Below are 27,829 nucleotides of genomic sequence, written 5' to 3' on the forward strand. Positions count from 1 at the left end.
GAGCCTGGTTAATTTCCACTGTAAAATTGAATTACTTTTAAAATTAAAGTATACTTATAATGATTTTGTTTATTAGCATTTTCACTCTTACTTGGGACAAAATGTATTCTAGTCCATCTTTAGTCTGACTGACAAATGAAAAAAAGAGTACACCCGCCACAAAACCACTAATTAAGGTTGAGATGAGAATGCGCAAACGAATTATCGAGATTTTTCTATATAACATTGCTCATCAGCGATATTAAAACCTTCAAACGTTTCATTTTAACATCTTAAGTATATTATTTAACACTGAAAATTGTAAAAGATTGTATGGGGGGGATTTAGCACGGTGGCGCAGTGGGTAATGCTGTCGCCTCTTAGCGAGAAATGCCTGGGTATGATTTTTTGTGTGGAGTTTGCATGTTCTCCCTGTGTCTGCCAGGGTTTCCTCCTGGTGCTCTGGTTTCCTATCTCAAGTCCAAAGACATGCAATCGGGCAAACTAGCTACTTGAGCTTCTAGAAAGTAAACATGTGTGTGTGTGTGTGTGTGTGTGTGTGTGTGTGTGTGTGTGAGAGCCCTGTGATTGACTGGCAACCTGTCTGGGGTGTTTCCTGGGTTTCGTCCAGGGAATCAGACCCACCGTGACCCTGACCAGGATGAAGCGTTGGTAAAAAAAAAAACGGGTCTGTGTGTGTGTGTGTGTGTGTGTGTGTGTGTGTGTGTGTGTGTGTGTGTGTGTGTGTGTGTGTGTGTGTGTGTGAGAGAGAGCTGTAGGATAGAACAGAGCGCTTCTCAGATCAGTCAACCAAATACCCCGGTCATCACAATCCGCTGCGGTTCTGCTCGCTGTTTCTTTATCATCTATCAGCCGTCATATTATCTGAGTGTATTTCTCACACAGTGCATGAGGTAAATGTGCACTGAGAGAGAGAGAGAGAGAGAGAGAGAGAGATGCTCGAGCTCGGACTGTAGCTTCACTTAAGCGCTGCTTAGTTAGGAATGCCATCTGAGCCTCAATGTTTCACTGGGCCAAGTGGAAGAAGAGGATGGGCGCGAATAGCTCCTCCAAGAGACCGGTCTTCGACGAGAAAGAGGACGGTGAGTAGTGGATCTCCAAACTAAACTACTCAATCATTCGATCGAATCCGCTTTGCGTTTAATCCGCGTGCGTGCGCGCGTGCAGCGTTCGTGAGGTGTTTGAATGGCACACGCGCTCGCTCTTCGGAGTTCCTCATCGCGTGCTGGTGCTGTTGGGGCGAAACCACTGCAAATAACTGCGAATACCAAACTGACCAACATGTAAAAATCCCAAAGAAACAGAGTGGTTTATATGTTCCAACATTTGTGTTTACACCAATTTAACAAACTAGAGCTTGGTCAATACTAAACATATTGTGCTGCACTGTTTCTGACTAAATAACTTAATGAACACTGATAAAATAGGCACGACACAGAAAACACAACCACGTAGCACAACAACTTGTAATTTTCAAATTAAACACATTTAGAACGTGTTAATTTTTTTGTAATACTCTGTAATACTAATTACATGAAGCATCTCAATCTGCTTATTGGTTTGGTTAGTTTTGTGATTTTGTTTTTTAACTAATTTTCCAAACTAATTGTTAGTCGAACTTTAGTACATTTAGTACGTTTTTGCCTTCATAAATGAACTTAAGACGAGAAAAGTGCACTTAATTAAAGCTTTTTTGTTAATTCAATAAATGTTACCAAGCAAACATGACTTTACTGTATTCATATACACTAGTCACCATTTCTTTAGGTTAGCATTCAGCTTAGCTAATTTAGCTCCATCACCATATCTAATTAAAAATAACCCATTATTTTATAGTTAAACTTTTTAAAAAGTCTTTTACTATTACTATTACTATTAAAATATACTAGACTTCAACTTAAAGGGTAAAGACCTGCAGCTTTTCACCACAGAGTGATATAAAATAGACTTAATGTTGCTATTAACCTGAATGTATTTATTTATTAGGATTTTAACGTCATGTTTTACACTTTGGTTACATTCATGACAGAAACGGTAATTACTCCTTACACAAGATTCATCAGTTCACAAGTTTAATATCAGACACAGTCATGGGCAATTTTGTATCTCCAATTCACCTCACTCGCACGCAGACACAGAGAGAACATGCAAACTCCACACAGAAAGGACCCGGACCGCCCCAGCTGGGGACCGAACTCAGGACCTTCTTGCTGTGATGTGATAGTGCTACCCACTGAGCCACCATGCCGCCCAACCTGAATGTAATACCTGAATATTTGTGACATTTTACATAAGTGGATGCTATCTAATCTTGATACCAACAAAAGTTGTAGCCTAAATGTACCCTCAGATGTACTAACCACAATCTGCTGTTGTGTACCTTAATGATGCTCCAATACAAATATATATCCCTTATATATATATGTTTTGTGTGGTTGATACACGTTTTAGTTCATTATGTCACATGGTTATATACTCCTTGTTATATTTAAATACAGTTCTTTGCATAAAGATAATGCAGAATTTGTGGTTTATATGGTTGCCAGCTGGAATGTGAGAAAAATAAGAGTAAAGCATCAGAGATTCACCACATTGCTATCTACCTATTTCTACTAGAGTGATAACTAGGGATGTAACTATACACTCTACCCGCGATGCGATGCGATTCACAATACTGCGTTCATGATACGATTTTTCCCCGATTTTTATTTATCTAAATAATGAATGTCCTTTTATTTCTGAGGTAGGTACAAACTATGCAAAACAATGCTGCACATTTCCCTTTTTGTGTAAAGGAAAAAGAAAGTATCCTTACATAAATAAATTTGGAAATTTCTGAACCTGGCAACCCTGTAGTGACGTCAACCAGGCGATGTGAATAACACCAGTGCCCTCTGCTGTTTAAAGTGAATATTGATTCATTATGCATGTCAACCAATTTGAATTGTTACACATGTGAATCGTTTTTTAATTGTCTTGTGGTGCATCATTACATCCCTAGTAACAACATTTCTGCTTAAGACAGTACAAAGCATAATAATATAGCGCTACGGATAAGTGTGTCTTCTGAATACTAATAAGATTAATTTCACCACAATGTCCAAGAGTAGAAAGAGGAAAGAATGAGCATAACAAGGCATCTGTAGAAGTGTCTCATCCATTTATGATCTCACAAACATCTGAATTTGGCTGGTGTTGCATGATTGATAGACTCAGGCCACAGGATGCTGACAGCATAGGGACTGTTCAAACTTATGAACTCTTGAGGATGGGGTGAACACTTGCTGCTGCACTACTCTGGAGCCACTAACACAAATTTCTACAATTTTATTTCAACACACCCCCAACAGCTGCTGCAAAACAGCTTCCCCTATTGTCTCAAAGTTTAACATCCCTGTGCAACCCACACCTTCATAGTGGCAAGCATAGGTTCTTTAAAATTCCGGTTTAGTGTTTATTTTTATACATGGAAGACATACGGCTGCTTCTAAAGTGCTTTTTAAATGCATTGTTATTCTTATCACATTTCAGCCTCTCTGGATGCAGTGTTCTAAGTCTGCATAAATAAGTTATAATATTACACTGTCAGAAAATGATGTTTTACATTCATCTGTCAGGATATAACACTTGTACGGGTTGTGAAGCGTATGCCTTTTATAATTTAAGTATGCTATTATTTTTCACTTTGCAAAGAAACTGTTTGGTATGGAGCATACACATCGATTCTATTTAACTGGAACTTACCCAGTGAGCTTTGATAGACAAAACATTCATTGATCCATTTTACACACTGAAAATAGCTTATTGGCCAGTTTATTTCAGAATAATGGGTGTTAATTTGGAGTTGCCTCCCTTGCCACCACATCTTCTCTTTTGGCAAAGCTTTCTACAAGATTGTGTGTTTCTGGAAATTTGTGCCCATTTAGTCAGAAAAGCATTTTGAGCTCAGACATTGATGTTGGACAAGAAGGCCTGGCTCATCATTCACATTTCAATTCATCCCAAGCATATTCAAATCAAGCACATGCATTCTGTGTTTACAATGCCATGCTCTGGTAGAGCGTACACAATGAAGCCTGGCACCTGCTTGTTGAAATAATCATGGAGTTCCCAGAGAAAGGTGTCACACTGATGGCCGCATCTGTCTCTCTAAAATCCCAATATGCGCCTTGTGGCAATGGTACCTTTACCCATATATCTTCAAATCTTCTTAATCTTTTTACAATATTATGAAAAGCAGATGGTGAAAGACTAGATTATTTGCGATCTTGCATTGACAAATGTTCTTTTTGAACTGGTTGACAATGCTCTGGGTATATATATATATACACTCATCAGTCATAACATAAAAAACATTTCTACACTCACTATCCATTTTATCAGCTACACTTACCATATAGAAACACTTTGTAGTTCCACAATTACTGACTGTAGTCCATCTGTTTTTCTTCATACTTTTTTTTTAAAACACCTCACTGTCACTGCTGGACTGAGAATAGTCCACCAACCAAAAATATCCAGCCAACAGCGCCCCGTGGTCAGCATCCTGTGACCACTGACGAAGGTCTTGAAGATGACCAACTCAAACAGCAGCAATAGATGAGTGATTGTCTCTGACTTTACATCTACAAGGTGGACCAACTAGGTAGGAGTGTCTAATAGAGTGGACAGTGAGTGGACACGGTATTTAAAAACTCCAGCAGCGCTGCTGTGTCTGATCCACTCCTACTTGCACAACACACACTAACACACCACCACCATGTCAGTGTCACTGCAGTGCTGAGAATGATCCACCACCCAAAAAATACTTGCTCTATAGTGATCCTGGGAGAGTCGTGTTCATTGAAGAACAGCATGAAAGAGGGCTAACAAAGCATGCAGAGAAACAGATGGACTACAGTCAGTAACTGTAGAACTACAAAGTTCTTCTGTATGGTAAGTGGAGCTGATAAAATGGACAGTGAGTGTGGAAACAAGGAGGTGGTTTTAATGTTATGGCTGATCGGTGTATATATAAATGTGTATTGATAAAACATGCAGTTCTCTTACAACTCAGTGGTGGACTGTGGGACCAGTCCTTTTACTGGCATTGCTTTGTTTTGGTTTCTGTGTTGGTTTTGTATGTTTTTTTAAAGGGATGTCTATATACTTTAGACCACATGGTATATGTTTGTTCAGTTGTATGCCTTACTGTCTGCTGTCTCTGTACTTCAGATAACTTACATTAATATTATAAAATATAATTGGCAACATTTCTGAGTTCTTATTAGTATGATAGCATTCCAGTATCTCTTTGTGCAGCCATGCATATCCTCAATAACTGCTGAATGAACTGCAGTTATCATGTACGCTTACACAAAAATGTACAGAGTACCTATTGAATTTTTAAGCTGCTAATTGATTAATTAAGAGGGATTAGGTAAATCTGGGGAAATGAGGATTTTGTAAGGCAGTAAATGAATTTTTAAACACTAAATGATTTGGGCAGTTTCCCTAAAAAGCAATGCTATAGCCATTAATTGAAAAAGGGGATGAGGTGTGTGTGTGTGTGTTGGTTCTTCCATACTGAAACATTCCTGCCATATTAACAACTGATGGAAACACAGATGGATCCTAACATTATGAAAAGCTAGTGAGAGGTATATAGTTAAATTTTTATTATATTGGGGGTAGTTATTTGGGCATATCTGAATATTGTGAGAATATACACCGATCAACCACAACATTAGAACCACCTCCTTGTTTCTACACTCACTGTCCATTTTATCAGCACCACTTACCATATAGAAGCACTTTGTAGTTCTACAATTACTGACTGTAGTCCATCTGTTTCTCTGCATGCTTTGTTAGCCCCCTTTCATCCTGTTCTTCAATGGTCAGGACCCCCACAGGACCACTACAGAGCAGGTATTATTTAGGTGGTGGATTATTCTCAGCACTGCAGTGACACTGACATGGTGGTGGTGTGTTAGTGTGTGTTGTGCTGGTATGAGTGGATCAGACACAGCAGTGCTGCTGGAGTTTTTAAATACCGTGTCCACTCACTGTCTACTCTATTAGACACTCCTACCTAGTTGGTCCACCCTGTAGATGTAAAGTCAGAGATGATCGCTCATCTATTGTTGGCTGGATATTTTTGGTTGGTGGACTATTCTCGGTCCAGCAGTGACAGTGAGATGTTTAAAAACTCCATCAGCATTGCTGTTTCTGATCCACTCATACCAGCACAACACACACTAACACACCACCACTATGTCAGTGTCACTGCAGTTCTGAGAATGATCCACCACCCAAATAATACCTGCTCTGTAGTGGTCCTGTGGGGGTCCTGACCATTGAAGAACAACATAAAAGGGGGCTAACAAAGCATGCAGAGAAACAGATGGACTACAGTCAGTAATTGTAGAACTATAAAGTGCTACTATATGGTAAGTGGAGCTGATGAAATGTACAGTGTGTGTAGAAACCAGGAGGTGGTTTTAATGTTATGCCTGATCAGTGTATATTGTGATGACAGCCTTGCTAAGTTGCATAAAATGAACCTCACTGTGGAGTCACACACAAAATGAGATGCGTCCTTGGGTCTGGATGAAAATTAAGATTTTGTCTTCAAAGCCTCAGAAAACGAGGTCAGTGCGTGACAGGCTTTGGATCATATGACTTATCTGTAGAGGGAAGCATCTAGATTGGTACTAAATAGGGTGGAAAACAGTAATGACCCATTTAGTTACACTGTGTACCCAAGATTTGATTCTGTTGTTTAATAATGTATGTTTTTATGCACAACATTCAGTGTTTTTCAGTATACACAGTTATACCTGGATGAATGTAGTGTTAAATATGCCAGGACAGACCTCAAATGTCTTGTTGACATTTTGCTTCTTTGTGTCTGAAGGCAAATTAATGAGTGTGGCATGAAAGACCTTTTAGAGGATCAGCGTTCTTAAAAACTGAACAAAACAGCTGTTTTTGTACAAACCTGCGTCATTCCAGAATACCCAGAAATCTCACATTTTTATACTAAATGGACAAAAGTATTGGGACACCCCTTCAAATTTTGAATTCATGTGTTTTAGCCACAACAGTCGGCAACAGGTGTGATAAATGATATAAATAAAGGAAATTATATGCTTCCAATTTTGCAGCAACAGTTTAGGGAAGGCCCTTTTCTGTTCCAGCACGACGGTGCCCCTGTGCACAAAGCAAGCTCTATAAGGACCTAAAGTTTGGTTTAATGACACTTCAGCGGAAACTTCAGCGGCCTCCACAGAGCCCTGACCTCAGCCCCACTGACCAGCTTTGAAATGAACTGGAACATCAATTAAGGTTTTCTTGACTTTCATCACATCAGTGCCAAGCCATAAAAAGGCTTTTTGACTGTATGGACACAAATCCCCACAGGCATGCTTCAAAGTCTTGTGAGAAGCCTTCTCAGAAGAGTGGCTGTTGTTACAGCTTTTTTAATAGCATTTGTTTTTTAAATAGGATATCCAACAAGCGTATTGTACAGTGTCTAAATACTTTTGGTCATATATTGTATTTGTACTTGGAAACATCAGACCTTCTGTAGATGTAGCATCTTCATACTGTATAACTACTCACGACCTTTGAAATATTCTTTATACTTCTTGACCATGTCATCCTGGATGGTGATGCTCCTGGAGTTATTGATGAACAGCGCCATGGTACCTGGGACCTTGGTTTAATCCTTGGTTTGAGCCCTTGCCCTACTGTCTGTGAGGAGTTTTGCATCTTTTCTCTCTGTCCTTATGTTATCTCTGGGTACTTCTATGGTTTTCTCCTACATTCCAAAACATGTAGTTGCTGGACTGGGTTCTCTAAACTGCCATGAGGTGTGAGTGAGTGAATGGATGAGTATGGGTTGCCATGATAGACTGGTGGTCTGACCAATAGTGATAACATAACACTGACAACAGATAGTCATTAATAGCCATTGCTGATCATAATGCTTGGTTGAAATAATTCCTATGGATGGTAAACCAAAAGCAGGTCTCATTAATATCCTAAATATTACAAGTGGGTCCTGGGCATGTAAACAAAGAGGAAAAATCTGGAATGTTGCCAAATAGGTGCTAGAAAGTAAAAAAAATTACTACAAAATAGGCTTTTGAAGTAACTGTGGTGTTATAAAGTAATGGCTATAAGGTGACAAGTAATAAAATGTATATGAGAGAGCTAAATAAGACATGTGAAGACATGCTATCATTGTCATAGGGCAATTTGCATACTTTACAGGGGTTAACAGATGCCTATAATTGGTTGGTGTTACTCTACTTAACAGGGCAATGCCAAATGGTATTTTTTCTAGCCAGGCAGCAGTGCCGGTATGCTGTCTTTGACTCCCAGCATTAAATCACTTTGGCATCAGATTTGTACTGAGAGTATTGACCCAATATTGTGCAGTGTTCTGGACTAAGTGTAATAGCAGTCAGACACAAATAGACTGTGTTGGTTGTAATTGTTGGTTGTGGAGGAATGCCTTTTTTAGGAGTTTTAGTCTGGTTCACTGCTTCACGACAGATTTAAGGATTTAACAGCTAAAATATGCAGTAAAGATCCTATAAATAGGTGGAACAACCTACTCTAATAAAGAGTCCGACCGTTGTATTTATTTAGCTTTTAATTAAAGATTACTAAAAAGTGCGCTGGTTAATATTGGTGCATGATGGCTTGGTATCATTATTGAAGATAATAAAGAGCCCTGTATGTTTTAAGCACAAACATTGCTCATTTCTGTGCTTAAGAGTTGTCCAGTGTTACTCTAATTAAAAGGGCAAAGCCAAATGGTGTTTTTCTCTAGCCAGACAGGACTGCCAGTATGCTCTCTTGGACTCCCAGCTTTAAATTGCCTTGGCATCAGATTTGTAATTGTTGGTTGTGAAGGAATGCCTTTTTTTAGGAGTTTTAGTCTGGTTCACTGCTTCTCGACAGCTTTAAGGATTTAACAGCTAAAATATGTAGTAAAGACCCTATAAATAGGTGGAACAACCTACTCTAATAAAGAGTCATGACCGTTCTATTCATTTAGCTTTTAATTAAAGATTATTTAAAGGTGCACTGGTTAATATTGGTGGTTGATGACATGATGTAATTATTGAAGATAATATATTCCGCTCGCACACCAGCACCGAGATCCTGAATTCCTCGGTTCGAAACTCGGTGTTGCCACCGGTCGGCTGGGCACCATCTAGCGGGCATAATTTGCAAACGCTTTTTACATTCAAAATGGCCTTTTAAAATGTTTTCAGAAGGCTTTTCACCCACACTGAAATGCAGCGAATCACTTAATTGAACATGCACAGGCTTCCTCAGCCAGGATGATCATGCCTGAGGCTCATATCAGAGGCTGCATCCCAAACCTCATCTTATATACAAACCTCTAATCCAAAAAGCTGTTTACATACAGCTTCCAGTTAAGGTTAATGTACATCATTTCACTATAAAAAAGACACTGGGCAAAAATGGTTTTGTTTCCATAGGATGTAAACGGCCAGGAACTATGTATTCTGCCCTTTGACAGATCCAAACAAATCCTGAAGGAGAATGGCCATCTGTAATGGTCAGTCTGTAACCTAAAGCTCAAGCACAGTTGGGTTATGCAGCAGGGCAATGAGCCAAAGCACTCAAGCAAGTCCAGTTCGGAATGGCTCAAAAGAAGCATAATTGAGGTTTTGGAGTGACTGAAGTAAAATGCTGACTGGAGTCCCATTGAGGGGCTAAAAACTTCTTCACAGCGCTGATGCACACAAAACACCAAATTTGGCAGAAAATCCTAAATAAAATGCTTCTTTATTTAACTGTGTTAGGATTCTGGAGCCATTTTTGCTTAATGCACAATAAATATTTGCTTAACTAGTATATTCTGCCTAGCAACACCAAACTAGTCAAATAGATGAACTATTTTCCACCGAGACCCTAATTGGATAAGCAGTTAAGAAAGGAAGTGAGTGAGTGAGAGTGAGGTAAAATATAATTGTATAAAGCCTCATATTTAAAATAGAGCAAGACATATACAGTATGTTTTACATGCATTGTGAGTCTAAAGATCGCATAGCATTTATCTCTGAAGCTCACGTTCAGGCTTGTTCTTTCAGGGTGCTTGGTTGCCTGGTATCAGAAAAGCATCTCTCTTTGGCCTGTTGCAGGTGGCATATGGCCCACATTACCAACAATAACAGCAGCGCTTGGCAGATAAGGCTGTGTCATTATCAGGTTTTCGAGTCGATGTTTTATTAAGGTTGCCTAGTGAGAATAGAATGTTCAGTTGTTTTTAAGGCTGTAGGGGTAGTTATTTATCGTGTACAAATAGTCATGCACGAAGTAGAAATTAATGTTATTACTTTTGAGTGAAGCAATATGGTCAATCTGTAAAGCCACAAAGTGGCTCGTTTTCCACTGATCAGTTGCACTACAAATGTGATGATGAATGGAGATGTTTACGTTCATTGTTGTTGTAATAAATAGGAAGGTAAGGACACTTCTTACGGTAATGAATCAGACAGGGTACCACGTATTGTGTGCCATTTGTTACATGTGATTAAAAAGATTACACTGGTTGAAATGGGCCCTGTCCTCGCCCTTGGTTACCCTTTGCTAGGGTTTTCTGAGGGTACTCTGGTTTCTTTCCACTATCAAAGAGTAGGCTGATTGGCTACTTCAAACTTTTACTTCATCTGGGTGACTGTGATTGACTTTGATGACCTGTGATTGGGCCCCGTATTCTTGGATAGTCTTCAAACTCACCATGATCCTGCCCAAAGAACTTTTTTCATCCAGATTTCACTTTTTCCAATTTTCAGTACATAGAATAAAAGTCTTTTACAGCCAATCTAGTGCATATTTTTATATATGGTGGGAACCTGTCATGTTAACTAACACACCAGATCCTGTATAATATCAGAAGGCACAAACTGTCCTAACACATGCCACTTTAACTATAATGTTTGAGTAACACTATCTGTCAGTATGTCATTTACACTGATCAGCCATAACATTAAAACCACCTTCTTGTTTCTACACTCACTGTCCATTTTATCAGCTCCACTTACCATATAGAAGCACTTTGTAGTTCTACAATTACTGATTGTAGTTTATCTGTTTCTCTGCATGCTTTGTTAGCCCCCTTTTATGCTGTTCTTCAATGGTCAGGACTCTCCCAGGACCACTACAGAGCAGGTATTATTTGGGTGGTGGATCATTCTCAGCACTGCAGTGACACTGACATGGTGGTGGTGTGTTAGTGTGTGTTGTGCTGGTACGAGTGGATAAGACACGGCAGCACTGCTGGAGTTTTTAAACACCTCACTGTCACTGCTGGACTGAGAATAGTCCACCAACCAAAATATCCAGCCAACAGTGCCCCATGGGCAGCGTCCTGTGACCACTGATGAAGGTCTAGAAGAACTCAAACAGCAGCAATAGATGAGCGATCGTCTCTGACTTTACATCTTTGTAGAAGTGTCTAATAGAGTGGACAGTGAGTGGACACAGTGTTTAAAAACTCCAGCAGCGCTGCTGTGTGTGCAGCACAACACACACTAACACACCACCACCATGTCATTGTCACTGCAGTGCTGAGTACGATCCACCACCCAAATAATACCTACTCTGTGGGGGTCCTGACCATTGAAGAACAGGGTGAAAACAGGCTAAAAAGATATGTAGAAAAATAGATGGACTACAGTCAGTAATTGTAGAACTACAAAGTGCTTCTATATGGTAAGTGGAGCTGATAAAATGGACAGTGAGTGTAGAAACGAGGTGGTTTTAATGTTGCTGATGTCGGTGTATATCCATATAGGACATTATTACTTTAGGTATCTTTCAGTACTCAGAATTTGTATCAGTATCATAAATTAATGTTTACTTTCAGAAGAGCTTTGAGCTTTTATAGAAAATCTTACATTTCCTTGCAGTTGATATTTTCCCTGAGAATTTAATTATGCACTGATAGCATACATTTATACATTTAGCAGATGCTTATATCCAAAGAGACAGTTGTGACAGATTACAGCGCAAGCAATTCAGGGTTAAGAGCTTTGCTTGGAGGCCCAACAGAGCCAATTTGGTAGTGGTGGGGCTTAAATCATAAATCTTCTGATCAATTAAAATAAGTTACCTCTGGTCAGTGGGCACATTATGGGGACATTTGAAGACAGAGAAAACCAAGCATTTAGATTGTGAAATTGAAAATATATACAATTAAAAAACCAAGTATGTGGGCTTTTACAAGTGTTTGTAAAATATGTCTAATTAAATCAAGAACCACACAACGACGTGGTCGTTAAACCGAATCAACAAACTCAAACACACATTTGTACCGCCATTTCCAAGACTACATATTCCTTCTTGATATTTAAATTCTTGTATGTATGTATGTATGTATATCAGTACATTGTATATATATATAACTATAATAAATATCCTTATTTCTATATTTATTCTTATATATCTATATATTGTTTATAAGAATAGATACACTGCTGCTTCTTTTACATGTACCAGATGCACAATTTGCACATACTGTTTTTCTGTTGCATACCATATGAATGCAATGCACCCTATTTATGTACTATTTATGTACGACTGGAGACCAATAATTTTCCTTGGGATAAATAAAGTATCCATCCATCCATCCATCCATCCATCCATCCATCCATCCATCCATCCATCCATCCATCCATCCATCTATCTCTGTCCGTCCGTCCGTCCGTCCATCCATCTACCTAAGAACTCCAGTAAATCAACTGAAGATTTCATGTTGGGTGGTGCAGCGGTCTAATGCACTAGCCCACCACTGTGGAGACCTGGGTTTAAGTCTCAGTGCTGCAGTGCATAACAGGCACAATTGGCCTGTTGGGAGGGTTTACAGTGACTTACTTTCATGCCACTGCAATAGTGACTCATGCTTTCTGAACAAGTTGCAGGCAAAAGAATACATTTACATTGAAGCAGATGTTTCTGACACTCTTACTAACAGAAATGCTTCCTCATTGAACATTTCGTTACTCTACTAGTAGTAGATGACAGTACAAGAACATGAATCTGCTGATACCCTGTTAAAACACATGTATATACTGTACATATACAGAAACACAGCTCTGCGCTCTGGCTGGGCTGGGCGGCTACATGAACAATGATTGGCTGTTGTTCACACAGGTTGGGAAAGCTGGACCAGGGTTCCTCTGCTGGATTATGACCTCTGCTGGTTGATTGATGGCACAGAGTCAAGGAATGGTTCATTGACCAGGGTGTGGCTCTCCGTACACAAAGCTGATCTGCATATGAACTCGCATCGTGCAGGTGAAAGGATGCAGTCGGTACTGCACACATGTCGGAGGGGGCGTGTGTCAGTTGCGATGTATAGGTACAGAGGAAGCATAATGCAATTAGGGTAATTGGATACGACTAGATTAGGGAGAAAATTGGGGAAAAAATTGGGGGCTTTCATTAAGAGGAGTGGCAAAATCTTTCTGATGGTGTAGAGAGGAACTGGCATGATCTGGTCAGGTTAGCAACATAAGACAATACAATTTAATACATTTTCAGATGGTTTGAAAGAGTCATAAAGAGGGATAGCTAGATCTGGCATGGAGAATGTATATCACGCTGTCTAGAATTCTCTCTACTAGGTAGGCAGTAGGTAGCAAGGCAGCTTACAAGGTCTTTGGACAGACCCATGAAGTGGTGGGACATTGAGGTCAAGAGCTAAGGTTCGGTCTGATTACTACGTAGATCCAGAAGATTAAGTTTGTGTGTTGGAGGGCAGTTGTTCAGGAGGAGTTTAAAAGATGAAAGAAGAGGAAGAAGAAGGCAGAACACAGCACCCAGCTTTACATGTGTTGGAGAAGACATCTGATAGCTTAACTACCCAAAACTGGGACAATCCTAAAAGGAAGCAAAAAGCAAACATTTTATTCCTTTTTTAGAATTAGATGAGATGTGCATTTTGTTTAGGGAACGTGGGGGTGTTTCTACTGCTGGGGATTAATTTTTGCATGAACTATGCATCAGCGTGGGCTTTTTTGCTGTGCGCTGTAATGATCCTGTTCATTCCTGCCTATCTTAATGTACCATCAGTGCCTTTTGTGCAATACAGGGCAGAGATGGGGAGTCCGCACACACAACGACTTCAGACTCGATTCAAATGACTCGGACTCGACTCATGACTCACAAAAAAAATGAGTCGTGAACAGCAAGAGTCCCTAGCATGTGTTAACACTAAAGACTCGTGACTTGACTCGGACTCTAGCCTAAAGACTCATGACTTGACTTGGAATCTAGCCTAAAGACTCGTGACTTGACTCGGACTCTAGCCTAAAGAATTTTGACTTGACTTAGACTCTAGCCTAAAGACTCGTGACTTGACTTAGACTCTAGCCTAAAGACTCGTGACTTGACTTAGACTCGAGCCTAAAGATTTGTGACTTGACTCGGACTCTAGCCTAAAGACTCGTGACTTGACTCGGACTCTAGCCTAAAGACTCGTGACTTGACTTGGACTCTAGCCTAAAGACTTGTGACTTGAGTCGGATTCTAGCCTATAGACTCGTGACTTGACTTAGACTCTAGCCTAAAGACTCGTGACTTGACTTGGACTCTAGCCTATAGACTCGTGACTTGACTTAGACTCTAGCCTAAAGACTCGTGACTTGAGTCGGACTCTAGCCTAAAGACTCGTGACTTGACTTGGACTCTAGCCTAAAGACTTGTGACTTGAGTCGGATTCTAGCCTATAGACTCGTGACTTGACTTGGACTCTAGCCTAAAGATTTGTGACTTGACTCGAACTCTAGCCTAAAGACTCGTGACTTGACTTGGACTCTAGCCTAAAGACTCGTGACTTGACTTGGACTCTAGCCTAAAGACACGTGACTTGAGTCGGATTCTAGCCTATAGACTCGTGACTTGACTTGGACTCTAGCCTAAAGACTTGTGACTTGACTTGGACTCTAGCCTAAAGATTTGTGACTTGACTCGAACTCTAGCCTAAAGACTCGTGACTTGACTTGGACTCTAGCCTAAAGACTCGTGACTTGACTTGGACTCTAGCCTAAAGACACGTGACTTGAGTCGGATTCTAGCCTATAGACTCGTGACTTGACTTGGACTCTAGCCTAAAGACTTGTGACTTGAGTCGGATTCTAGCCTATAGACTCGTGACTTGACTTGGACTCTAGCCTAAAGATTTGTGACTTGACTTGGACTCTAGCCTAAAGATTTGTGACTTGACTCGAACTCTAGCCTAAAGACTCGTGACTTGACTTGGACTCTAGCCTAAAGACTCGTGACTTGACTTGGACTCTAGCCTAAAGACACGTGACTTGAGTCGGATTCTAGCCTATAGACTCGTGACTTGACTTGGACTCTAGCCTAAAGACTTGTGACTTGAGTCGGATTCTAGCCTATAGACTCGTGACTTGACTTGGACTCTAGCCTAAAGATTTGTGACTTGACTCGAACTCTAGCCTATAGACTCGTGACTTGACTTGGACTCTAGCCTAAAGATTTGTGACTTGACTCGAACTCTAGCCTAAAGACTCGTGACTTGACTTGGACTCTAGCCTAAAGACTCGTGACTTGAGTCGGACTCTAGCCTATAGACTCGTGACTTGACTTGGACTCTAGCCTAAAGACTTGTGACTTGACTCGGACTCTAGCCTATAGACTCGTGACTTGACTTGGACTCTAGCATTAAAAAAAAGTGACTTGACTTGGACTCTAGCCTATAGACTCGTGACTTGACTTAGACTCTAGCCTAAAGACTCGTGACTTGACTCGGACTCGTATTTTGTGACTTGTGAACATCTCTGATACAGGGTAGTCAGAATTACTGGACGAGTGCCTGCCAATCACAGTGCTTCATTTGAAAAAGTAACTCTTTATTATATAATATTAACCAGACTGTGTTTGGATGGGCCTGGCAGTCTGGATGCCCTCCGAGGTCCCACCTACAGAACTGAGCCTGATGATTCGTCTCCTCCCTCATGTCTGAGCTGCGTTGCTGTTTTGTTTTTGCTGGCCTCTGGCAGCATTTCTGTCTCCAGCTCTTCACACTCCTCTGCTCACCTCTCCCACTGCGCACATTCTTCAGGAATGGCGTGGAACTATTTAAAGACAGCTGCTGAAATTTATGGTCCAAAATAACTTATCCAAGATAGTTGTCTGAAATCTATATTTATACACATGCCTGACAGTCTTATTCCAGATGCAACGGAGCTGTGGAGGAGGTGGCAGAGCACGTGCAGATGCCTGAGGAGAAATGTGCTACCTGACATGATTAAACAATTAGCATTCTAGCATATTCTGTTTATGTATAATATGCTGAGCTAACAAACTACACCTTAATTCTAGATCAAGAAATCAAAAGGAACATATTAAAATGATTAGAAATGATGGTTAGTAAAAATTTTAATATTACTACACAAAGAGCAGTAGCTTGAAGCTGGTGTTTTATGGCATGTGTTGCATATACCAAGAGAAGGGTACTGGTCCAAATGTTTGATCTGTACCATCAGAAGGTTTGGTGGCTTTGTTATGCCATGGAGAGCATTTTACTGACATGGTTGGGGGTTTCTTGACCCGTTAGAGGAATGAACAAATGTAAATCAATACACACGTATTCTGTTTGACCACCTGATCAATTTGTAAACATTTCTATTCTGATGGAAGTGGTTTCCTCCATGATGTCAAAATACAGGTCATAAGGGGTCTCCTAAAGATTTAAGTAGAATGAAAATCTAATGAAATCCTTAATCCATAACCCAGTTCAACACCTGTGGGAGAATCTGGGCAGAAAGTCACTCTCCCATCATAAAAAGATAGACAGACAGACAGATATATTGATAGATTGAAAGACAGGCAGACAGATAGGCAGACAGACTGAATGATAGACAGACAGACTGGCAGACAGATAGATAGGCAGACTGAATGATAGACAGGCAGACTTAATAATTGATAGGTAGACAGATAGATAGATAGATAGATAGATAGATAGATAGACATGGACAGACAGACAGACAGACAGACAGACAGACAGACAGATAGACAGATAGATAGATAGATAGATAGACAGAAAGACAGACAGACATGTAGATAGATAGATAGACAGACAGACAGACAGACAGACAGACAGACAGACAGACAGATAGATAGATAGATAGATAGATAGATAGATAGATGGAAAGATAGATAGATAGATAGACATGGACAGACAGACAGACAGACACAGACAGACAGACACAGACAGACAGACATAGATAGATAGATAGATAGATAGATAGATAGATAGATAGATAGATAGATAGATTAGATTATTAGATAGGCAGACAGACAGATAGATAGATAGACAGAGAGTCAGACATAGATAGATAGATAGATAGATAGATAGATAGATAGATAGATAGATAGATAGAAGGCAGACAGACAGATAGATAGATAGACAGAGAGTCAGACCTAGATAGATAGATAGATAGAAAGACAGACAGATAGATAGATAGATGAACAGATTATTAGATAGAAAGACAGACAGATAGATAGACAGACATTAGACAGTCAGACAGACTGACTGACACAGACAGAAAGATAGACAGACAGACAGATGAATAGACAGACGGACAGTCACACGGACATGTCACGCGGCTAGCACATTACTAGCAGTCGCATTGTCTTGCTGGAAGATCCCATCCACCCCAGGGAAGACAATCAGCATGTATGAGTGTACATGATCTGCAAGGATGAATTCAATCAGTTGAGAGTGCCTTCCACATGAATGCATGGACCCAGAGAATGCCACGAAAACACTGCCACAGCCGTCGAAAGTAGGAAGTGGTCATAATAATGTGACTCGACAGTGTATTTTCCTTCAATTTTACACTTTCCTTGCATCTAATCTTTGTTATATTTATAAAGCCATGAGGAACTTGACTGCTTGTGCGTATCTACATATACACTGCATAAACTAATTACTTATTAAACTAATTAAAACTAAAATCCACTTGCCCTGGCAACAAAGCAAACATTAGCTTGTTTTTCATGATATTATAACTGAATGCTGCAGGCTAATTATCATCTAATGATATTCATGCAGTAATCTTCAAGGCTAACATTGTTTTTTTCTTGTGGGGTTGCTTCAGTATGGATAAGAATTTGCATTTATGTAAATTTAAAATTTGGAGTAAGTAATGAGAGAGGATCAAACAGAAAGCAGGAGGTCTGTACAAAATATGGGATATATTTAAAGTTCTTACTTATTTCATATTTTGTTTTACACATTTAAATTTGGACAGTTTCAGGTCAGTTTTGCACACACACCGATCAGCCATAACATTAAAACCACCTTGTTTCTACACTCACTGTCCATTTTATCAGCTCCACTTACCATATAGAAGCACTTTGTAGTTCTACAATTACTGACTGTAGTCCATCTGTTTCTCTGCATGCTTAGTTAGCCCACTTTCATGCTGTTCTTCAATGGTCAGGACCCCCACAGGACCACCACAGAGCAGGTATTATTTGGGTGGTGGATCATTCTCAGCACTGCAGTGACAAAGACATGGTGGTGGTGTGTTAGTGTGTGTTGTGCTGGTATGAGTATATCGGACACAGCAGCACTGAGTTTGTAAATACCGTGTCCACTCATTGTCCACTCTATTAGACACTCACAACTAGTTGGTCCACCTTGTAGATGTCGCTCATCTATTGCTGCTGTTTGAGTTTCATCAGTGGTCACAGGACGCTGCCCATGGTGCGCTGTTGGCTGGATGTTTTTGGTTGGTGGACTATTCTCAGTCCAGCAGTGACAGTGAGGTGTTTGAAAACTCCACCAGTGCTGCTGTGTTTTATCCACTCATACCAGCACAACACACACCAACACACCACCACCATGTCAGTGTCACTGCAGTGCTGAGAATGATCCACCACCCAAATAATACCTGCTCTGTGGTGGTCCTGTGGGGGTCTTGACTATTGAAGAACAGCATGAAAGGGGGCTAACAAAGCATGTAGAGAAATAGATGGACTACAGTCAGTAATTGTTGAACTACAAAGTGCTATTATATGGTAAGTGGAGCTGATAAAATGGACAATGAGTGTAGAAACAAGGAGGTGGTTTTAATGTTATGGCTGATGTAGATAGATAGATGGATGGATGGATGGATCCCAGACCATTAAAAAGTGTAATGTAACTCCGTGTTGAACATGCCTCCGTCCAATCTTTTTTTGAGTGTGTTGCAGACATCAAATTCAAATTTTGTTTATATTTACAAAATACAATAAAGCTAGTCAGTGATTTGATTTGATCAGCTAAATAAAGATTCAAGAAAATTAACAAATCACAGATTCTTGGTTTTACTGCCTTTTAAAAATCCACCTACTTTTAGGGAATTGTGTATGCCATTCTGTTTTGTCCCTCTAGCAATGTGGAGGATGGTTAAAGAAACAAAATAAATCAAGAATCATGATTTTAAGAATTTTCGGAAGATTGGAGTCTTCAAATCTACAATTACTGAGAATGATACCTCAATGCCAGAAGAAAGACTTTTCTTTTATTTATCAGAAACGTAAGTGCCCAGAGTTTGTTTGATACTGCTGGAGCTTTTACTGATTTGACAGCGTGGAACAGTGCAATCATTCACAGACTGCAGTGTGTATGGAAATGAGGTAGCCAATCTCTATGTGATGCAGTATTGAATAGGTGCGTCATTCAAATTGTTGTGTTTTGAACGTGCAGGTTCAGTAAGTGAGTAGTAGATCAGTAGTAGTAGATCTCATTTCATTTTCATCTTCATTTCGCTCTCTTTCGTTCTTGTTTTGTATCAGTACACTTAACATGATGATGGTGATCGTTTCAGTTGCTGATGAGAGAGCTCGTGCAGTAATTGTAATTGCTTTGCTCTAATTACCTCCACTTCAGCAGAACTGATTGAAAAGCGGCACTGTCACAAGCAGCTGAAATAAATCAGTCTCGAGCGATGTGAAGAAGCTTATGTTGGAGACTACTGGCTTAATTCTGCTCAGATAAGCTTTTGGATGTAAAGCACTTCATGATCCTAATGGAACAGTGTTAAAAAGCTGTGGGGATATATGATAAACATCAAGAGTCAGGGGAGCTCAGGTGGTGCAGCAGCCTAATAAGCAGGCTCGCCATCGCAGAGAACAGAGACGAGAGTTTAAATCTTGGCAGATGGGAATTCATCACCTTGTCACTGATACATTGATTTCTTCTGTTTGGCTGAGGTGTTGCATGAGCACCAGAAGATTTCTGAGAAATTAGCATCGTCCTCTGACACTTTAATGGTCTGCTCAGCCATTTGGTTGAGTTTACTTTGAGTCTAAATGCTTGGGTAAAATAGGCTGTATTTAAATAATCATGTTTGGGTCGTATCTACTCCTTGGTTGACGTGTTAAACTAATGTGGTTTTAGGAAAACAGCCTTTCTAATCTACGAGGGTTCTGTTTATTAAGAAATTCATTAAAAAATGACATCACTTTTCTACACAGTCACCTACCAATGCATTTTTCCCAGCGTCATACCAACTTTTTAATGCCATCAGCAAAAAATATTTTCAGTTGAGCGTGTAGCCACTGATGCTCCGCTGCTTTCACATCGTCACATAAAAATCTTCTTCCCCTTAAAGCTTCTTTGAGCAGTCCAAAAAAGTAAAAATCAGATGGTGCTAAATCCGGACTATAAGCTCTCTCTCAGTCTGTCAGACACGAGCAATTACTACTCCTCCCACCATCACCGCTTCCAACCAAAATATAAATATAAAGTGCGGAAACTTTTTTATATACAAGGTCCCTTGTATATATCAACTTTAAGCTAGCAGATAAAAAGTCATCCATGAAAGTTGCAGTCTGGTAAAGGTTCATTAAAGGGTGAACCTAGTAAAAAAAATATTTATTGTTTGTTGTTGGTATAGTCTAAAGCAGGGGTGTCAAACTCATTTTCACCAAGGGCCACATCTGCATTATGGTGGCCCTCAAAGGGTCGATTGTAACGTATCCTGCTGTGACTGCAGTCTGCCTTTTAAGTCTTGGACAATTTGTTGTTTTTCTTGGAGGCTAAATTCTGTGTTTGGTGTAAAAATGCCAAATTTATACTTCTTGTTTTCAATTTCCCATCTTTCATTAAATTACCTCCTTCTGCCTAACTTTCTCCTCTTGTAGATTTTGGGATTATTTGTAAATATTTCTCAACATCATCCAGTGGTGGGATTCGATCACTTTGCAGGTCCCAAAATCAGCATGCATTGTGAGAGATGCAGTTAATGTATGATTTTACAGTGTATTTTAAGAAAATTTAGACAGACAGACAACTTCCTCCAAAATACAGTTACGTTGGATTTATTTGCTTCGGCCTTGAGTTTGACACCCCTGACACCCATGGTCTAAATAAACTAAAAACTGCAAATAGACAGACAGATAGATGGATGCATGGATGGATAGGCGGACGGATGGATGGATGGATGGACAGGCAGATAGATAGATAGACAGACAGACAGACAGACAGACAGACAGACAGACAGACAGACAGACAGACAGACAGATAGGTGTGACCAAGGGCTAGGTAAGAATCTGCACAGGTTGCATTGTTAACCAAAAAGGAAACCCTGACAGGGGTCTTATCCTACATTTAAACCGGTAGAGATGTGCTGTGACTAAGCAATCGTTTCTCATTTAGTTTGTCAGAACCTCCGATTTCCAGCAACTAGAGGATGAGCAAACACAAATTAGGAGCGAAGCGATGTGAGGAGTCGTGAGCAGAGCGGTTCGCGCATTATCTTCACCACTGTGAAAGTGCTTTCTGTTTGGTTCATAAATAATAGTTCCTACTAAAGATGGAGAAGAATTTTATTGTTGCAGTGTCAAACTTTTGTAAATAAAACGACAGTGATGGCAAAGAGGAAATCAGTTTTCTTGGCATGTTGACAGCACAGACAGCGATGGACTACCCAGGGATGGAATTTACAGACGAGCGATTTCCCTCCAGGATTTTTATTTTTAGCAGGACCATGTCTGATTTGTGGAACAAAAATGTATCGGAAGGAATCTGATTTGCATTTAATTTGTGGTGAAATAATTGTTTCTATACTCTGTGGATACAAGCCAGTAAAGTACATAGCACTGTCATGGCATTTGATTTTTCTTCGTTTTGCTTGTTATCTGTTAAACCATGGTGACCAAACGCTCATAGGTGATGATGACGCTGCTAGTGTGAACACAGGGTGATGCGTTTGTGATTCAGGCAACAAGAGGCTGCTGGTCTGAACATAGGGTTAGGACTAGATTATGTACTTGTTTTCAGACACAATTCAGAAGCATTATGAGTCACAAATATAGAAAGAAAGAATAGAAAGAATGTGCTGCAAATATTGGAAGCACAGCTAATTATTTTTAGGATCAATGTATGAAGGTTTAAAACAGTTAAAACAACTCCTAAAACCAGGACTAAACCATCCACAGCCCTGTTGCAGGGAATGGTTGCCAGGTATTTTGTTTTCCCACTGAACCTTTAAACTTTAGAACTGTGGTCACAGGATGATTTTTGTGCTCCTAAATTATGATTTGGACACCATATACATTTAAATATGAATGACCGACCATGCAAGGCGCTGTTTCCTTATGCCTTTATTTCATTCATTTTTAGCATTTGCTTATAATTTAACTGGATTTACATATTTGTTTAAGTAAGGTGCTCAGGTGGCGCACTACCACTGAGATTCGGGATTCAGATTGCAGCAGTGCTATTGGTCAGTTTGTGGGTTGGGGGAGGGTTTATCCAAGCATGGATAAAAATAAGCATATGTGACACCTATTACAAATATGAACTTTGTGCGTATACGATTACTGTAGCTCACCCATTACACTGTACACTGCCACCACCACGTTAGTGACGTTAGAGTTCTCTTGATATGCACTGTATTCAACAATGAGATTTTTTTTGAGCTATTTAGTAAAGTAACAGTTTTATATTACTTGTCTTTTATCAGATGAACTGCATGAAGTTCAAACATTATTATGTGGTCGTGTATACTGTCCAATAATGCATCATTCTTATTTAAAACAATGGTAACAGTACTATTTTTGATAAACCTATAACTATGACGTTTGGACTGTTAGAAGGGGTTGGTAAGACAGGAAAAATTAATGATGAATAAATGAACGCACTTCTTATTCCCCAGAAATCCCTAGTCTTTCTCTGAATAAAGCCCTACCCCCCAAATCCAGCTTACAGCTCTTGTTTTAATGAAATCCGTTTCATTAATGTGTATGTTTGTGTGTACCGGGAGTGGGTTTACATTTTAATCAATCAGGTTTACAGCCTTAAATTCGGCTCACTGTTCCATCACTGGTTGTCAAAATAGCCGTTATTCTTATTCTGCATTCTCTTTTTTCACTAGGTTGACAAGTGCTACCAGAATGCAAGTAGGTAGATTGGCAGCTTTAAATTAAGCCTAGGTGTGAGTGAGTGCAAATGAAGTACTGACTGATTTTGTGAGTGTGTGATTCCCAGTGGTTTATGGATACTTGCCGTTCACTTGAACCTGTAGTCACCGTCATCCTGACCGGGATGGGGCAGTTTTGACTATAAATATATTGGTAGTTACTGCAGGGTTTACTTCTTTTCTGTATGGAGTATGACATGTCCCCCCCCCCCCCCCTGCATCCCCCCATCCTCCCACCGAGAAATGCCCATAGGTAAAACTAACCTAAATCACCCCTAGGTTAAAGTGCCTCAGTGTGCAGCATGTTTAGGGTGCAGATGGTTCCCAGTATAGGCTTGTAGGTTTCCACATCTCCGTTCTTGTTGATCCAAAGGCCACTTATCATCTCCTTCACATAAAACCTACACCCAACCAAAGGGGTCTGTTCGAAAACCTAGTGAGCTGCCTTGTTGCTGGTGGTCTTTTGGCTGCTTTGTCTCTGGCAACCCTGATAATATCTTAAAGTATAAAATAGAGGGGAACAATGTAATTAAAATATTTTAAATTATCCAAAAAACAATGGTCAACCACAAACGATGACTTTCTTTTATAGGGTTTATTTATTACCCAAACAAAACCAGTGATGCTGAATAGTATGGTGTATCAGTTGAGTCAGTGCTCTTCAAGCCAACAGCAGCCTTTTAGGTCTGAGTGTAGTTAATAAACAGTCCGGGCACCATTTGCTTGATGAGCTACAGCTTAAATAAATTAAACACTAGTGTTACACTACACATTGTGAGTTGCCAGCACACCCTGGTATTAAACTGCCACATAAAGCTTGTTATTTAATGTCCTAAAATTTAAGGCAATAATGGTAAAACTCTGATTATAACAGGATTAATCACTCTACACAGCATTCATGTATGGTTACTGATGATTTCTCTCCTCCACTGTGTAGGCAGAAATAAAAACACTGGTCAGAATGTCAGGCCTGGGGGCAGGGCGTTCCTCCGACAGTACAGGCAGCATCTAAACACAATGAATAAGTAATGCACTGCTGCTGCTGGCCAGTTGCTCGGGAACACTCGCGCTTCTGCTAGCTGGGGAGATGTTACTGATGAAAAGTGACTAGCATGGCTTTTGTCGTAGACTACATCCTAAGGAAAACCAGATCTGAGAGGTTTAATAAACACTATGTGTTTTAGCGATGGTCAAAATGATGGATGCCAAAAATGTCCTTGAGAATGCAGATGTTCATTTGCATTATTGGTATTTTTTGTAAGCAGCTGGATTCCCAGTATGCTCAGTATAAGAACTAAAAACTGGAGGTGCTGCTGCTGTGAGTTTCATAGGGAGTGATGAGGATGGACAGGATTAGGAACTGGTTATTTTGAGGGACAGCACAGGTAGCATTTTTTGAAGATTGAGACATGTTTGGGCATGTGCAGAGAAGGAATGAGAGTTCTACAGTCAGTCAAGCTACTTGATGTTTTTGGAAGGTAGGAGGATAGCTGAGTGACCGAAGGAACCACATAGACATATAAAGAATATGACAAAACTCTTCCCAGACAGTAGCTCATGATGAGAATTGAACCCAGGTCCACAAGGGCCATGTTGCTGTACAGCAGGGTTCCTCATAACTGGTGCAATTACAACATCTGCTGGCTGATTGATGGCGACTGCAATGTTGCAGATTAAGCTCTTTAATGCTCGTTTTTTACCACTTGCCACTGAGCTCAAAGTTTAATCTGAACGTTGACCCAATGTGGTCAAATACAAAATGGTTTACATTTATGGCATATAGCAGACCCCTTTGTTTAAAGCGACTTACAATTACGACTAAATACAGTTTAAGCAATTTGGGTTAAGGGCCTTTCCTTGCTCAGGGACCTACAGTGGAAACTAGAGAGGAAACTTGGTAATGGTGGGAGTTGAATTGGCAACCTTTTGTTTATTAGTCCAGAACCACAACCACTGAGCCACCACTCTCCTGGTGGTGACTAGTGAGCTGAAATAGACAGACCGTTTTTGCATTTTAGATAGATCTCATGTTTACTAGTCCTGGAATTGCTTCTTGGCTTCGTCGTAGCTCTTTAATAGGATCCAGTGCACCCCTGATTCAAGCAATAAAGTTTCATTGATCTATTAACTCATTTATTTTCTCAAGTCTCTAAATGACGACCGTTGCAGAGCTTTCTTGTTTTAAATTAAATGCATTTTGTTCCAATACGGTCAGTCAATATTGCCAGTATTATACTGGGTATTGCTTTCAAGCTTGCCATTCATTGACACAGCCAGCAAATCACTGGAAGTCTTAAATGCAGCAGTAAGCAACAAAATGCACCCAGTCTCCGCACAAACTACCTGTCTGACACCTAATTACATCAGAGTACATTTTGTTTCTATTTTGTACATGTAATAGATGCCACAGCATGAAGTTCAAACATTATGTGGTCGTGTGTACTGTCCAATAATGCATCATTTTTATTTAAAACAATCGTAACACTGGAAACTACAGTAGAAACTTGGTGATGGTGGGACTTAAACCGACAACCTTTTGTTTATCAGCTCAGTACCTTAACCACTGAGCCACCGCTGCCCTGGTGGTGACTAGTGAGCTGCATGAAGTTTAATTATTTTTAATTAAAACAATGATAACAGTGGAAACCCTGTGCCCAGGTGGCACAGCGGGATATTCACCGCTTGCACACCAGCACCGAGATTCTGAACTCCTCGGTTAGAAACTCGGTGTTGCCTCTGGCCGGCTGGGCGCCATCTAGCAGGCATAATTGGCAGTGCTAATTTAATTGGCCACCGTATCTGCAGGGTGGGGGCCGGACTTTGTATGGGTGGGTGTTCATATGCTGTGTAAGGACCCTGATTGGCGGAAGAGACGCCTGTGCAGAGTGCATGGGTGAGAAGAGGAGGGCTGTGTATGTGTCGGAAGAGGCGTGTACAGTGACGTCCTCTCCTTGGATGCAATCTGGTATCTCTCAGCAGCGGAAGACAAAATTAAGTGTTCTAAATCAGGAGGAAAATGGGGAAAATGCATTTAAAAAAAACAGTGGAAACTTTGTGGTGATGGGACTTGAACCGACAACCTTTGTTTATTAGTCCAGTACTTTAACCACTGAGCCACCAATAATGCATTATTCTTATTTAAAACAATGGTAACAGTAACATTTTTAATACACCTATAACAATGACGTTTGGACTGTATTTATATATAATAGGGGTTGATATGGTTACTTTCAGGACAAATGCTCTAAGCAGAGCAATGAGACACTGGAAATTATTGATGAATAAATGAACGCACTTCTTATTCCCCAGAAATCCCTAGTCTTTCTCAGAATAAAGCCCTACCCCCCAGATCCAGCTTCCAGCTCACATTCTAATGAAATCCGTTTTATTAATGTGTATGTTTGTGTGTACTGGGAGTGGGTTTACATTTCAATCAATCAGATTTACAGACTTCAGAAATTCGGCTCACTGTTCCGTCACTGGTTATTCAAAATAGCCGTTATTCTTATTCTGCATTCTCTTTTTTCACTAGGTTGACAAGTGCCAGAGAAATCTGGTAAATCTACCAGAAATGCATGTAGGTAGATTGGCAGCTTTAATATAAGTCTAGATGTGAGTGAGTGCAAATGAAGTACTGACTGTGTGTGATTCCCAGTGGTTTATGGCTGCTTGCTGTTCACTTGGGCCCTGGACTCACCATGATTCTGACCTACCGACACTACCCACGATGTGATGCGATTCACGATACTGGGTTCATGATTCAATTCTTTCTCGATTTTTTTAAACAAAATGAAATTGAAGACAAATTATGACAAAGTTTCCTTTTATTATTTCTCTTAAATAAAATAAAATATAATATTGTATTTGTATATTTATCTAAATAATGAATGTCCTTTTATTTCAAGGTACAAACTAGGTACAAACTATGCAAAACAATGCCGCACATGTCCCTTTTTATGTTAAAACAACTGAAATGAAATAAATCCCACAATAAATAAATAAATAAATAATAATAATAAAAAAAAAAGTATCCACACATAAATAAATTCCGAACCTGGCAACTCTGTAGTGACGTCGACCAAGCGAGGTGAATAGCACCAGTGCCCTCTGCTGTTTAAAGTGAATATTGATTCATTTTACATGTAAACTGATTTAATCGATTTTTAACTGTCTTGTGGTGCATCGTTACATCCCTAGTAATTACTGCAGTGTTCACTTCTTGTCTGTATGAAATATGGTGCCCCAGAGAAATGCCAGTAGGCAAAATAATCTAAATCACCCCTAGGTTAAAGTGCCTCAGTGTGTGATGCACTGTTCTGGGTGCAGAAGGTTCCCAGTATAGGCTTGTAGGTTTCCACATC

At 40.0% G+C, this 27,829-nt stretch overlaps 1 protein-coding gene across 1 annotated transcript in view; it reads left to right on the plus strand.

The window, feature by feature from the left end:
* The first annotated feature begins 930 nt into the window (after positions 1 to 930).
* LOC134314264 (serine/threonine-protein kinase 32C-like) overlaps positions 931 to 27,829 on the plus strand; it is a 151,318-nt gene continuing 124,419 nt past the window's right edge. The window contains exon 1 of the mRNA XM_062994823.1: positions 931 to 1,082. Within this exon, the coding sequence (XP_062850893.1) occupies positions 1,001 to 1,082 (82 nt within the window). The 5' untranslated portion in view covers positions 931 to 1,000. The remainder of the gene's footprint in view (positions 1,083 to 27,829) is intronic.

This window comes from Trichomycterus rosablanca, chromosome 5 (assembly GCF_030014385.1).
Source record: "Trichomycterus rosablanca isolate fTriRos1 chromosome 5, fTriRos1.hap1, whole genome shotgun sequence".
NCBI lineage: Eukaryota > Metazoa > Chordata > Actinopteri > Siluriformes > Trichomycteridae > Trichomycterus > Trichomycterus rosablanca.